General features: G+C 43.0%; 1 protein-coding gene across 2 annotated transcripts in view; it reads right to left on the minus strand.

Moving 5' to 3' along the window:
* The window catches only part of LOC115131830 (glutamate receptor-interacting protein 2-like), a 74,531-nt gene that overhangs the window by 17,337 nt on the left and 43,654 nt on the right, over positions 1–13,540 (minus strand). Inside the window, exons 10-17 of one of the 2 annotated variants that reach the window (XM_065020576.1) lie at positions 7,006–7,125; positions 6,588–6,701; positions 6,132–6,318; positions 3,473–3,618; positions 3,148–3,228; positions 1,831–1,894; positions 1,376–1,521; positions 755–899 (exon numbers count right to left, since the gene is read on the minus strand). In XM_065020576.1, the coding sequence (XP_064876648.1) occupies positions 755–899; positions 1,376–1,521; positions 1,831–1,894; positions 3,148–3,228; positions 3,473–3,618; positions 6,132–6,318; positions 6,588–6,701; positions 7,006–7,125 (1,003 nt within the window). Of the gene's footprint in view, positions 1–754; positions 900–1,375; positions 1,522–1,830; positions 1,895–3,147; positions 3,229–3,472; positions 3,619–6,131; positions 6,319–6,587; positions 6,738–7,005; positions 7,126–13,540 lie in introns of both variants that reach the window. The other variant, XM_029663852.2, reaches the window with a different exon arrangement.

The raw sequence follows: 13,540 nt of genomic DNA on the forward strand, positions 1-13,540 counted from the left end.
TACAGTAGATTATTATTTTTTTTACATATTTTCCTTTTTCATCCTGTTTATCGAATATCATCAGCTGATAATATTGGTGAAACGATATATGGTTGGGCTCTAATAAGAAGGCGATAAAGGACATCAGAGTGTGGTGATAGTTCCTTCTCTGTTTCAGAGGCTTTTCTGTATGGTCGCGGCAATGAAACAGCCCGACTGTCCAGTTTGGCAAGAGAGTAACAAAGAGCTGATTAAGCAAACATCAGACCAGACAGCTATTGTTTATTGACATATTTTACACTGTGTGGCTTTGAGGGTGTGGCAAAAATCACAGTTCATATGGTCCTTATTTCAACCGTAAATCACAACCATAATAGTAGAGTCGAAGTGCATCTCAACAGTCCAACCTTCGACTATCTATACTGACATTAAAGAATTGTACAGAAAATCCAGACAGAAAACAGATCCCGGGTAGGCATCCTCCATATTGCTTTCACCTACAGCCTGTCTATACATACAGTACAGATGAAGCAGAGGAGAGAAGGAAAGGCTTTTGACACCTATGGAGCCAGTCTATGGGAGAATCTCAATTATATACTCCTCGTGTCCTCTCTCCTCGCCTCCTTCTCAAAACCCATTAGAGGAGCAGGTCAGAGGGGAGAGGACGCGAGGAGTATGCAATTCAGATCTTCCCTATAGTCTCATCACCTCTAACCACTCTTATAATAGGAGCGCCAACCTCATGCCCCTGACACCTGAACCCCAACACTCTCACCTTTCAGCCAGGCCCTTCTTGGTGAGGCCTGAGATGACGATAGGGTCAAAAGGCTCCTCTGTGCCTGAGATGGTAATACCCAGCGGGCCGTTGTAACGCTTCAGCTCCACTGTGTAGATAATGGAACCAGACATCTCCAGCTCATCTGACAGGGACAGAGAGAGCACGCCTAACCACACATGCTCAGAACATGTAGAAATATGACAGTTATTACATAAGGGATAAATTAGACCAAAAATAAATGGCACACTAGCTAGCACACATCAGACATGAGTCACAAATGAAACATGTAAAAACAAGCCACTTGACAAATCAAAGCACCATGACACTCTGCTATACTTCATTTTACAGTTCTTTTTCAGATGGTATTTTACATTAAAATGTGCGAAAACAGTGGGAACTTACAGCACAATCACACATCACATATTAACTTTCTTATGACACATGGTATGTAATGACTTGTGTTTATACTAGGTAAATAGACAGCAATGTTTTGATACAGTCTGGAGATGTGTCCATTAGGGAATTCAACCTCATTGGACAGAAATCTGTACTTTAAACCAACCTCTCCACGCAATACTGCATCTTTATTGTTGAAGCATGACTCTGTGTTCATCTTACCAGCGTTATCCTCGTCCTTCTGGATCCGGAGCTTGACCATGTCCTCTGCCTGCTGCAGCACATGCATGGCGTCCTCCATGGTGCAGTTCTCCAGACGCACGTTGTCGATAGCCAGCAGCCTGTCCCCTGGCTCCAACGTGCCTGTCCTATTAGCAGGCAGGGGAGAGGAGGGCAGCAAATTAAACCAGATAAAACATCAAGTGATACTTGTCTGTTTGTAAATGACATTTGTTTTGCATCTTAAAGATACTATTACTAGGGCCCTGTTTTTCCTGGTAAGGTCACATGGCGAGGAAAAACTCCTGCTCATGACTAGTATCACTGCATTTCAGACTTAACTAAACCCAGAACAGAGGCAGTAAAGCAAGTAATTTGTTGGAGTAACCTAAAAACTGGACGTTTCTTTGCTGATCTTATCAGCATGACTCCCCATGTGATTGGGATGTGGGACACACCTGTGAGCTATGCTTCCTTTTCTGATGTCAGAGATGATGAGAGCTTTTTCGGGTCTCTTGCTTGCTGTTCAGACAGAGACACCATTACATTAAATGTTAATAACATCCACAATGATAATAGCAGGGAATAGAAATCACATTTATCAGTAGTTACCTGTAGCCCAGATTATTTTAATTTGCTCTGGATACATGCATGCTCCACTTTAATGCACACATCCACAACAGTCCCACATCATTGCATATATAACAAGTTCACTGTTGGCTTGCCCTACTACTACCTTCAGTATATGTGGTATTACTTCCCTAAAATCCTCTGTGCTACAGATAATTGCTGTCCTTTGTTTTTCCAGGCTTGTTAAAGTGTGAAAGAGTTGATGATAAATGCTTGTATTAGACTGCTATTATTCAGACATAATTAGGCAGTAGCTTCCATGATAGTCTAAGAGACCAGTCATGGATCACAGAGCATTGATCCACAGAGAGAGAGACAAAACCCAAATAGCCAACCAAATCATAAGAAAACAAAAATATTATTATTTCCAATGTGTCAAGTAATTAACAAAAAAACTGAGCAAACTAGAATGCTATTTGGCCCTAAGCAGAGAGTACACAGCAGAAGAATACCTGACCACTGTGACTTACCCAAACTTAAGGAAAGCTTTGACTATGTACAGACTCAGTGAGCATAGCCTTGCTTTTGAGAAAGGCCGCCGTAGGCAGACCTGGCTCTCAAGAGAAGACAGGCTATGTGCACACTGCGCCACAAAATGAGGTGGAAACTGAGCTGCACCTCCTAACCAATGTATGACCATATTAGAGACACATATTTCCCTCAGATTACACAGATCCACAAAGAATTCGAAAACAAACCCGATTTTGATAAACTCCCATATCTACTGGGTGAAATATCACATTGTGCCATCACAACAGCAAGATTGGTGACCTGTTTCCACAAGAAAAGGTCACCCAGTAAAGAACAAACACCATTGTAAATACAACCCATATTTATGCTTATTTATTTCCCATTTTGTACTTTAACCATTTGTACATTGTTACAACACTGTATATATACATAATATGACATTTGTAATGTCTTTATTCTTTTGGAACTTCGAGTATAATGTTTACTGTTCATTTTTATTGTTTATTTCACTTTGGTATATTATCTACTTCACTTGCTTTGGCAACGTTAACATATGTTTCCCATGCCAATAAAGCACATTGAATTGAACTGAGATTGAATATACTTGATATGAAGGCCAAGGATTCTAATGTTGGGCTACGTCACCCCCTGCTGTTCGCATCTGGTATTCTCACCACTGATTGTGATGCCAAGATCTACTCCCCTCCTCTTGGGCAGCTTCACATGGAACATGCCACTACTTGGAACCACTGATTCTAATTGGGGACAAAAACATGAAATTAACAGATTGATTAAAGCATAAATAACAAATACAGACTGTCCTTTTAACTCATATTAAGGAAATATGTACTAACTATGACACAGTTTGTGGTTGTCTCACCTTGCTATCTTAAGATGAATGCACTAACTAAAGTCGCTCTGGCTAAAATATGAATGGATAAAAGAGATGCCATTTCCAACTTTGATAAACAAACGTTAAAGAAAATAAAAAGGCTATACCTGCTACATCAAACTCGACCTCCAGAGTGACCTTATTGGCCAGAGCGGCATTTCGCAGTAGTTGATTGGCTTCCTCCAGTGTTCCATTCTCTGTAGGGATTCTGTTGATTAACAGGAGTCTGTCCCCCACCTGCAGAAGTCCACATCTGACAACACAAAGCACAGTTAGAAGATAAAAATAGAGGAAAAAGGGTAATTGTGTGTGGCATTCAGCACATTTTAGATGAAAATATAAAACTCATTTTCATAGTGAATGTGGCCTTTATACAGTTAGACTAGACAGACATTTATCCAAATGACCAGGTGTTACGAACTGTTTTCCCCAATACTTCTCTCATTTACGGCCCATTTCCCAGACCCAGATTAAGCCAACTCTGAAACCAAAAAGCATTTTCAGCGGAGACCATGAGAGTCCTGCTGTAAAGCGATAAGAAACCTTATCCATGTTGACGAATACCATGAATCTGTTATATGGAGCATATACACATTTACAGATCCATCTTGTTTTCTTTACTCTCATGACTGCTGTAGATTTCAGATATAAGTATCAGTCAATTTAAATAAATTGGATTTCACATGGCTGGGAATAAACACCTTAAATCTTTTTTTAAATGGTAGGGGCGTGGATCAGAAAACTAGTTAGAATCTGGTGTGACCACCATTTGCCTCATGCAGCGTGACATCTCCTTCGCATAGAGTTGATCAGGCTGTTGATTGTGACCTGTGGAATGTTGTCACACTCTTCAATGGCTGTGCGAAGTTGCTGGATATTGGCGGTAACTGGAACACGCAGCCATCCAGAGCATGCCAAACATGCTCAATGGGTGACATGTCTGGTGAGTATGCAAGCTATGGAAGAACTGGGACACTTTCAGCTTCCAGGAATTGTATACAGATGCTTGCGACATGGGGCTGTGCATTATCATGCTGAAACATGAGGTGATGGCAGCGGATGAATGGCACGACAATGGGCCTCAATCTCATCACGGTATCTCTGTGCATTCAAATTCCCATCAATAAAATGCATTGTGTTTGTTGACAGTAGCTTATCCCTGCCCATAACTTAACCCCACCATGGGGCACCAACATGCCAGTGGGATTTGAAGATGAGTATTTGCCCACTGAAGTCAGTTACGACGCCAAACTGCAGTAAGGTCAAGTCCTTGGACAACGAGCACGGAGACAAGCTTCCCTGAGCCGGTTTCTGACAGTTTGTGCAGAAATTCTGCAAACCTACAGTTTCATCAGCTGTCTGGGTGGCTGGTCTCAGACGATCCCGCAGAAAAATAAGCCGGATGTGGAGGTCCTGGGCTGGTGTGGTTACAAGTGGTCTGCGGTTTTGAGGCCAGTTGGAAGTACTGCCAAATTCTTTAAAACTACATCGGAGGTGGCTTATGGTAGAGAAATGAACATTCAATTATCTGACAACAGCGCTGGTGGACATTCCTGCAGTCAGCATGCCAATTTCACGCTCCCTCAAAACATGAGACATCTGTGACAAAACTGCACATTTTAGTGTGGCCTTTTATTGTACTAAGGTTTTTGTGCATATGGACCATTTTTATTTCAGCTCATGAAACATGGGACCAACACTTTACATGTTGCGTTTATATTTTTGTTTCGTATATTTCAACTCCACTTTGTCCTTTTGATCTCCTCTCACTGGCAACTGCCCTCAACAATCCACAGAGTCAGGACCCTGAAGGGCACAATCAATTCATGTTGTTACATTTTCCATTTGTTTTGAGTGGTCTCTCCTGTCTTCTTCTGAGCAATGGGAAACCTTTAAGTAAACTTATTTTCCCCGAAAAAATGACTAATATTGAATCAATATGTCACCTAAGTTGAACAAATCTCAATCATCTTTCTGATAACAAAATTACTCTTCACCTTGCTTGACCTTGAATAAGGGCAGACACTTCACCAAACCACTTCCATTACACAAACACACATGCACCCACAAACCCACACTCCTACTGTACAATCAGACAAATACTTACTTCCATGATCACATAATGATCAGGACAAACACATAGGAGCACTGTGAACTAGGATTAATTCACTAACCACTGCGATTCATTTACCTTCGCGTCAGGACTGAGACGAACATCACAATACGATGTTCTGCTTGAGTCACTCCCTCCCAACGGCGGGAGCCTTTTAATGGTATTACACCACCCAGGGGACAAGGCCTTCTCTTGTTCATACAGACATTATCATTAATCTTACAAGACAAGGAGAGAGACCACACACTGGCCTAATCGGTGCTTGCTGTTAATTGGCCTGTTTCGTTTTACCTTATTCAATAAACAGATATTAAATGCAAGGATCAAAATTAAGAGTGTTGAAGTGTGGTGTGACAAATAAACTACCGGGAAAGTAGACTAGAATGCTTCTCACAAACACAGGTTCTAATACCACTGCAGTTATTTCAATTACATCAAAGCAAAGTGTCTAATGGAATTGATAGGACATAGTGTATCGAACACTGACGTCTTTGGATAGTTAGGAGACCCAGATTAATACTCCTCAGAGAAAGCAGTGACTCGCCCCATCACTCCTGATGATGCCCCACCATCCTCTTGAGTGACTAACACACTGTGCGTCTCTGTGTGGAAGGCCGTGTGCGCACATGCATCTCTGTGTGTGGGTGGGTCACCTTTCGGCAGGGCTGTTGGGCTCGATGAAGCAGATGACTGGGGGGGTGGACAGGGTCTCTGTGGCAAAAACACCCCCCTGCAGTTGAACCCCAAACCCTACAAGTGGATCCCCCCTCAGGACGACCTCGCTGGTCTCCACGTGAACAACCTGACCCCCAGGGCCCACTGAGCTGGATGCTAGGGACACTGGTAGGGGGGTTGGATGGATAGGAGGAAGAGAGAAATAATAAATGGTCAGAGTGAAAAGAGCGCTAGAGAGAGAAAGGGAAAGTGAGTGTTCGAGAGTGAAAAGAAGAGACGGAGTCAGCTATCAGTCTTTCCATCAGTCATCTTAGTCGACGTCAGTGATCAGTCATCAGAGCGGTCACCACTTTGACGAGGGGAGGCAGGGTAAATTCTCAAACTATTATAAAACAGTGTTATGAATTCACATGGGAAAAAAACAATCCACATACGTGAGCTCTTGTGCTCCTTACTCCGCTGGCATCTCTTGTGTGTCGTGCTGTGGGGGCTTGTGGGGGCGACGGGGGGGATGGGGCAGGGCAGGGTGCTGCTGTACCCTGAGGTGGCTGTGGAGGAAGGGGAGAAGCCACCACACACCAGAGCTGAAAGGACACATGCTCACAACATCAAACCAATGCAAAGAGAAGTCCCCCTCAAGGTAGAATAATGCAACTCGCCACATGAACTGTAACTCCACAGGGGCTACATATGATGCTAATGCAAAGTCAATGATATCATATCATTGGGATCATATCTAGGATCATTAACCCAAAACAATGATCAACAGCAACTCAAAATACATACGTGCAACAAGGAAAAAGGTTATATACTGTACTATACCCAGCAGCATATTCACACATTCCAACTTACATTTGCAGTGGTCCTGCTGGTTGAGCTGGTGGCTGGGACTGCTCCATGTCTTGCAGTGTTGGGTGTGGCTGTAGTTGGCAGTGGGCTCCCAGTGGTGAAGGTTGCTTTTCTGTACTTTCACTACGGCCACAAATAAACAAAACGAGAAACAAAATAATTGTTTATTAGGAAAAGATTAGGAAAACCTGGGGCAGCAGGTAGCCTAGTGGTTAGAGCGTTGGACTAGTAACAGAAAGGTTGCAAGATCGAATCCCCGAGCTGACAAGGTAAAAATCTGTCGTTCTGCCCCTGAACAAGGCAGTTAACCCACTGTTCCTAGTCCATCATAGAAAATAAGATTTTTTTCTTAACTGACTTACCTAGTTAAAATAGGTAAAATAAAAAAATAAAAAATAATTCGCTCTCTCAATCTGCTAAATTCTACCCATGAAATCCTGTTTTCCTTTCCATGTCTAAATTTACTCCACACAGAGCCTGCAGGATAACACCATGCATAGTAATTGATATTTAATGTTTTCTTCATGGTACACTAGATAATCCTGTGGCATAATGTATTTTTGTCAACACAAGAAAATCTGTGAAACACATTTAATTGAATTAATTGAATGGAGCAAAGAACGACAGAATGTCTGATCTTCCTTTTTTAAGTTCATTGACAAGCTTCAACAAAGCTGCATGCAGATTGGAGAGCATTTAAACGTTTCACTTTGGAAGAAAGAAAAATAATCTGTTTAAAAACCACTGTCAGGTCAGTCAGAACTGACTCTCACTGAGCTAATACTGCCTTGAGTGAAGAGAGGACATGCCATGAGAATCTACCTTCATTGAACACAGCTGAAACCCGAAAAGCTGATTGCAGATAATGCCTCTCTCCTGATTGGCAGGCCAATACTGACCAATTGAGCGTGAGCTGTCAGTGTCTAACCTGAGGACAAAGAGTCTGCATACAAAGGTTCGGCTTTCTCCCAGCAGAACTCGGCTAGGTCAAGCAAGAGTCTGTGCTCGCATATTCCCTAAAGACCTTCGCTTGAAAAATAAGAAAATATAACTGTTGTTTGTCCCTGCTAATAGAACGAAGCAACAACATTTTAATGATTTTTTACATTTTACCAGGCAAGTCAGTTAAGAACAAATTCTTATTTACAATGACAGCCTACCCCGGCCAAACTCGGACGATGCTGGGGCAATTGTGCGCCGCCCTATGGGACTCTCAATCATGACTGGATGTGATAGAGCCTGGATTCAAACCAGGGATTGTAGTGACGCCTTAGACCACTGCGCCACTCGGGAGCCCTAGCCAGAAACACTTCCTGAAATTAGTCAGAATTAAGAAATCTGTCATAAAATTTTTACATTTTTACATCTCACTAAGATGCATTTCTCAAGTGAAAATCTTTGCATTGAAACTAGTCTCTCGTTAAATTACAACACTTCATGTTTCTGTAACGGATGTGAAATGGCTAGCTTAGTTAGCGGTGGTGCGCGCTAAATAGCGTTTCAATCGGTGACGTCACTTGCTCTGAGACCTTGAAGTAGTGGTTCCCCTTGCTCTGCAAGGGCCGCGGCTTTTGTGGAGCGATGAGCAACGATGCTTCGTGGGTGTCAGTTGTTGATGTGTGCAGAGGGTCCCTGGTTCACGCCCGGGTATGGGCGAGGGGACGGTTTAAAGTTATACTGTTACATTTCCACTCCTACTAGAAGTATTACTGTTGATCAAGTAGTAATTTTCAACAACAACACAAATTGTGAGCACCTACAGTCCCCCCAAAAAACGCCTTACATGCTGACCAGAACTGACACGTCGCGTGCGCGAGCGTCGCAAAATAAATGTAGAAATCCATGTTATTCAATTATTGCGCCAAGGAGCGTCTGCGATGCCAAGGGCTAAAATAGAACTTTGTATTTCTGATGCAGATCGCGCTGAAAGTCCTGCCTCTCCCATCTCCTCATTGGTTTACAGAAGCAGGTACCCACTTGCCATTTCCTCATTGGTTATACTCACGTGGGTGATTGAAAGACGAAATGTTTTGCCGGTTGTCGTGGTAAAAGTGTAGATGCCAATCACCATATAAATTCAAAGATGAAAAAGCCTGGAAGGCTAGAAACGATTCGGTTGGCCATTTTATGTGTGGATTAATTGTCGGAGTAGAAGACCTTGTGCATTTCAGGTAAAATAACAACTCAATGTTTATATCCCAGGACAAATTAGCTAGCAAGTGCAAGCCAACTAGCTAAATTGCCATACATGTTTAATGCTTTTCGACCTGTCCCCAAATTAATGTAATTGGTTGAGTTTGTTTTGATATTTTAACCTGCATGTCGCGTTTGGTGTAGGGGGACAAAATACATTTTTGCACGACAGCGCCCGATGGCACTCGCGCGCAGCCGGTTTGGGTTCCGTGTAAGACCAAAACATCACAAAATGTAAAATGTGCAAAAACTGTTTTGACTGGTAAGCTTTATTCAATTGGGTGAAAAGTTAATGTGATTGGAGACAGATGCCACACAATTAAGCAATGAGCCCCAAGAAGGTGTGGTATATGGCCAATATACCACGGCTAAGGGATGTTCTTAAGTATGACACGACGCAGAGTGCCTGGACACAGCCCTTAGTCGTGGTATATTGACATATATCTAACCCCCAGGTGCCTTATTTCTATTATAAACTGGTTACCAATGTAATTAGAGCAGTAAAAATAAATGTTTTGTCAAACCCATGGTATGCGTTCTGATATACCATGGCTGTCAGCCAATCAGCACTCAGGGCTCGAACCACCCAGTTTATAACAGAGAATAATGACTGTTCTGAAATGTTCCACTTTTTTGATTGCATTTACAGTGTCGATAGACTTGACTCATTTTACAAATTATTTGTATTCTTAAATGCTATAAAGCACAGGTTATAGCCTAAAGATAAAGTATTGGCTGTTATTTTCAATGTATTAAAAACAAATTGTTTATGAAACAGTCAAAGGAAAAATGTGGAGTCATGCTCCACACTTGAACGCACCCAAACCTTGCAGCTATATTTAACAAGGAGAATTACACACGACAGTAATCCTCAGTGCTCCATTTGTACAGTCTTAAAGACAGCCTCCCCCCTCAACATGGAAGGATTTGCAGGAAACATGTTAATACACTACATGACCAAACGTATGTGGACACCCACTCGTCGAACATCTCATTCCAAATCATGGGCATTAATATGGAGTTGGTCCCCCAGCTATAACAGCCTCCACTCCTCAAGGAAGGCTTTCCACTAGATGTTGGAACATTGCTGCGGGTACTTGCTTCCATTCAGCCACAAGAGCATTAGTGAGGTCGGGCACTGATGTTGGGCAATTAGGCCTGGCTAGCAGTCAGCGTTCCAATTCACCCCAAAGGTGTACGATTGGGTTGAGATCAGGGCTCTGTGCAGGACAGTCAAGTTCTTCCACACCGACCTCGTCAAACCATTTCTGTATGGACCACTCTTTGTGCAATGGGTCATTGTCATGCTGAAACAGGAAATTGCCTTCCCCAAACTGATGCCTCAAAGTTGGTAGCACAGGATTGTCTAGAACAGGGGTGTCAAACTCAAATACCCAGTGGGCCAAAATGTAAAACCTGAACAAAGTCACGGGCCAACATTGAACAAATTAACCTTTTAATATGGACCCAAACAAGTTTTGCTTTAACATTGAATATGGAACAAGCATCGCTTATTACCATACAATATATAATTTAATAGTGGAGACATGCAAAATCGAATTTCAAATGAAAAAACACATCAATGGCATTCATTTATTAAATAAATAAAATTTAAATAAAAATTGTATGCCTCTTTTCTATTTGCAGCCTTCTGATTTAAATACCAAAATAAACTTTTTCCACTGGCTAATAATTTTACAAATAAAATGATAATAAATCAATCAACCATTCAAGCCCATGCCTTGTAGCAAGAAAAAGTGCATAAAGAAAACGTTAATTATTGCACACTGGTCTAATCTGATGTGCCCAAGCCAGATACCTGGCATCTCTTCTTGGATGCTAGTTCATCAATGTTGGGCTCAAGCTCTGAGCTGAAGAAATCCTCAGTATCGAGCGAAGATGTTCATCAGTCAGACGTCTCCTGTGAGTTGTTTTGGTCATCTTCATCGAGGAGAAAAGTTGCTCGCATAGATAAGTGCTGCCGAACATGGAGAGCATCTGAGCAGCTTGGGTGTGGAGCTGAGGCATTGTGTCAGGGATGAACCGTGGAAACTGTGTGGCGCCCACAGCATCATACTTTGACTTCAGCGTGTCGTTGCACTGGAGTTCAATCAGCTCCATTTGGATGTTGGTTGGTGCATTTTCCACATCAACTGCGAAGGGATTACTAAGCAGTTCAAACTTGCATTTCTGGGCATCGAAGTCGGCAAATCGCCGGCTAAACTCAGCGGCGAGAACACTGAGTTTTTCAGCAAATCGTGCGCAGGGGAACACGGCAGTAGAGATCTGCGCTTTTATGGATTGGCAGCAGGGAAAATGGCAAGGGTTTCCTTGCAGCATCTGATTCTCCCACAGGCAGTTTAGTTTTGAAGGCCCTCACTGCAGCGTACATGTCTGTGATGATGCGCCCCCGCCCCTGAAGCTGCAGGTTCAGCGCATCGAGATGGCTCGAGATGTCACAGAGAAAGGCCAGCTCACACAGGAACTTTTGCTCCCGGAGCTCTGCTGTATCCTTCCCTTTGGTTTCCAGGAATTGACATATTTCCTCACGCAGCTCGAAACATCTGTTCAGTACTTTTCCTCTGCTTAGCCATCTCACCTCTGTGTGATACGGCACGTCTGCGTATTCCGAACCACACTCCTCCAGAAAATATTTAAACTGGCTGTGATTTAGACCTTTGGCTCTTATAAAGTTAACTACCTTTGTTACTGTGGTCATAACATATTCCATCTTTAGGGCTTTGGCACACAGTGCTTCCTGATGTATGATGCAGTGGTAAACAGTTAGCTCACCTGCACAGTTCTCTTCCCGCATCTTCTCCCGAACCATGCCCACCAGTCCACTCTTTTTACCGCACATCGCTGGCGCACCATCTGTCGTTAATCCAACGAGTTTATCCCACGGCAGCTTTATTTCAGTTACACATTTGGAAACCTCCTCAAAGATTTCCTTTCCTGTGGTTGTGCCATGCATTGATTTGAATCCTAATAGCTCCTCCGTAACACACAGATTTGAGTCCACTCCACGGATGAAGACTGACAGCTGAGCAGTATCAGATGCGTCGCAGCTCTCATCCACAGCGAGGGAGAACGCAACAAAATCTTTTCCCATCAGCTGGTCATACAGATTGGTGGCAACATCACATGTGCGATCAGCTACTGTGTTCCTGCTCAGGCTCACGTTTGAAAATGCTTGTTTTTTCTCTGGGCATACGAGGTCACAAACCTTCATCATGCGCTTTTTCATGAACTCTCCCTCATTAAAGGGCCGGGCTGATTTTGCGATCTCTGCTGCCACTATATAACTAGCCTTTACAGCAGCCTCGCTTTGTGATGTGGCTTTTTTAAACATATTCTGTTGTGAAACCAAACTTCTTTTCATCTCCTCTACTTTCTGGCTCCTTTGAGTCATGTCCAGGTCCTTGTATTTGTCATGGTGTTTCGTTTCATAGTGTCGTATAATGTTGTACTCCTTACTTACAGCCACGTTGACTCCACAAACAAGACAAACAGGTTTGTCTTTTACATATGTAAACAGATATTCTGCCTCCCACTTGTCCAGAAAGCTCCTGTTTTCTGCCTTTCTTTTCGCCATTTTTGGGAAGGGTTAGCTCGCTGACAGTTGTAGCGTCTATGTTGCTATGACTACTGTCACAGAGGAGAGAGCGTTTCTGGGTCCTGTCCTGATTGGCGCGCGAAAACAGCAGAGCATTATGGGATTCGTAGTATTAGTGGTGAATGCGCTGTATAATACCGGCGGGCCAGCTCTAGTAGTAATTTGGTATTGTCTCGCGGGCCAAATATAATTACCCCGCGGGCCAAATTTGACACCCATGGTCTAGAATGTCATTGTATGCTGTAGCGCTAAGATTTCCTTTCACTTGAACTAAGTGGACTAGCCTGAACCATGAAAAACATCCCCAGATTATTATTCCTCCCCCATCAAACTTTGCAGTTGGCACTATGCATTGGAGCAGGTAGCGTTCTCCTGGCATCATCCAAACCCAGATTCAACCGTAGGACTGCCAGATGGTGATTCATCATTCCATTGAACGCGTTTCCACTGTTCCAGAGTCCAATGTCCACGAGCTTTACACCATTTCAGCAGACGCTTGGCATTGCACATGGTGATCTTAGGCTTGTGTGTGGCTTTTTAGCCATGGAAACTCATTTCATGAAGCTCCCGGCTAATAGTTATTGTGATGACGTTGCTTCCAGAGGCAGTTTGGAACTCGGTAGTGAGCGGCTGAGCCGTTGTTGCTCCTAGACATTTGTTGCTCCTAGACATTTCCGCTTCACAATAACAGCACTTACAGTTGACCGGGGAAGCTCTAGTAGGGCAGAA

This window comes from Oncorhynchus nerka, linkage group LG7 (assembly GCF_034236695.1).
Source record: "Oncorhynchus nerka isolate Pitt River linkage group LG7, Oner_Uvic_2.0, whole genome shotgun sequence".
Lineage (NCBI taxonomy): Eukaryota > Metazoa > Chordata > Actinopteri > Salmoniformes > Salmonidae > Oncorhynchus > Oncorhynchus nerka.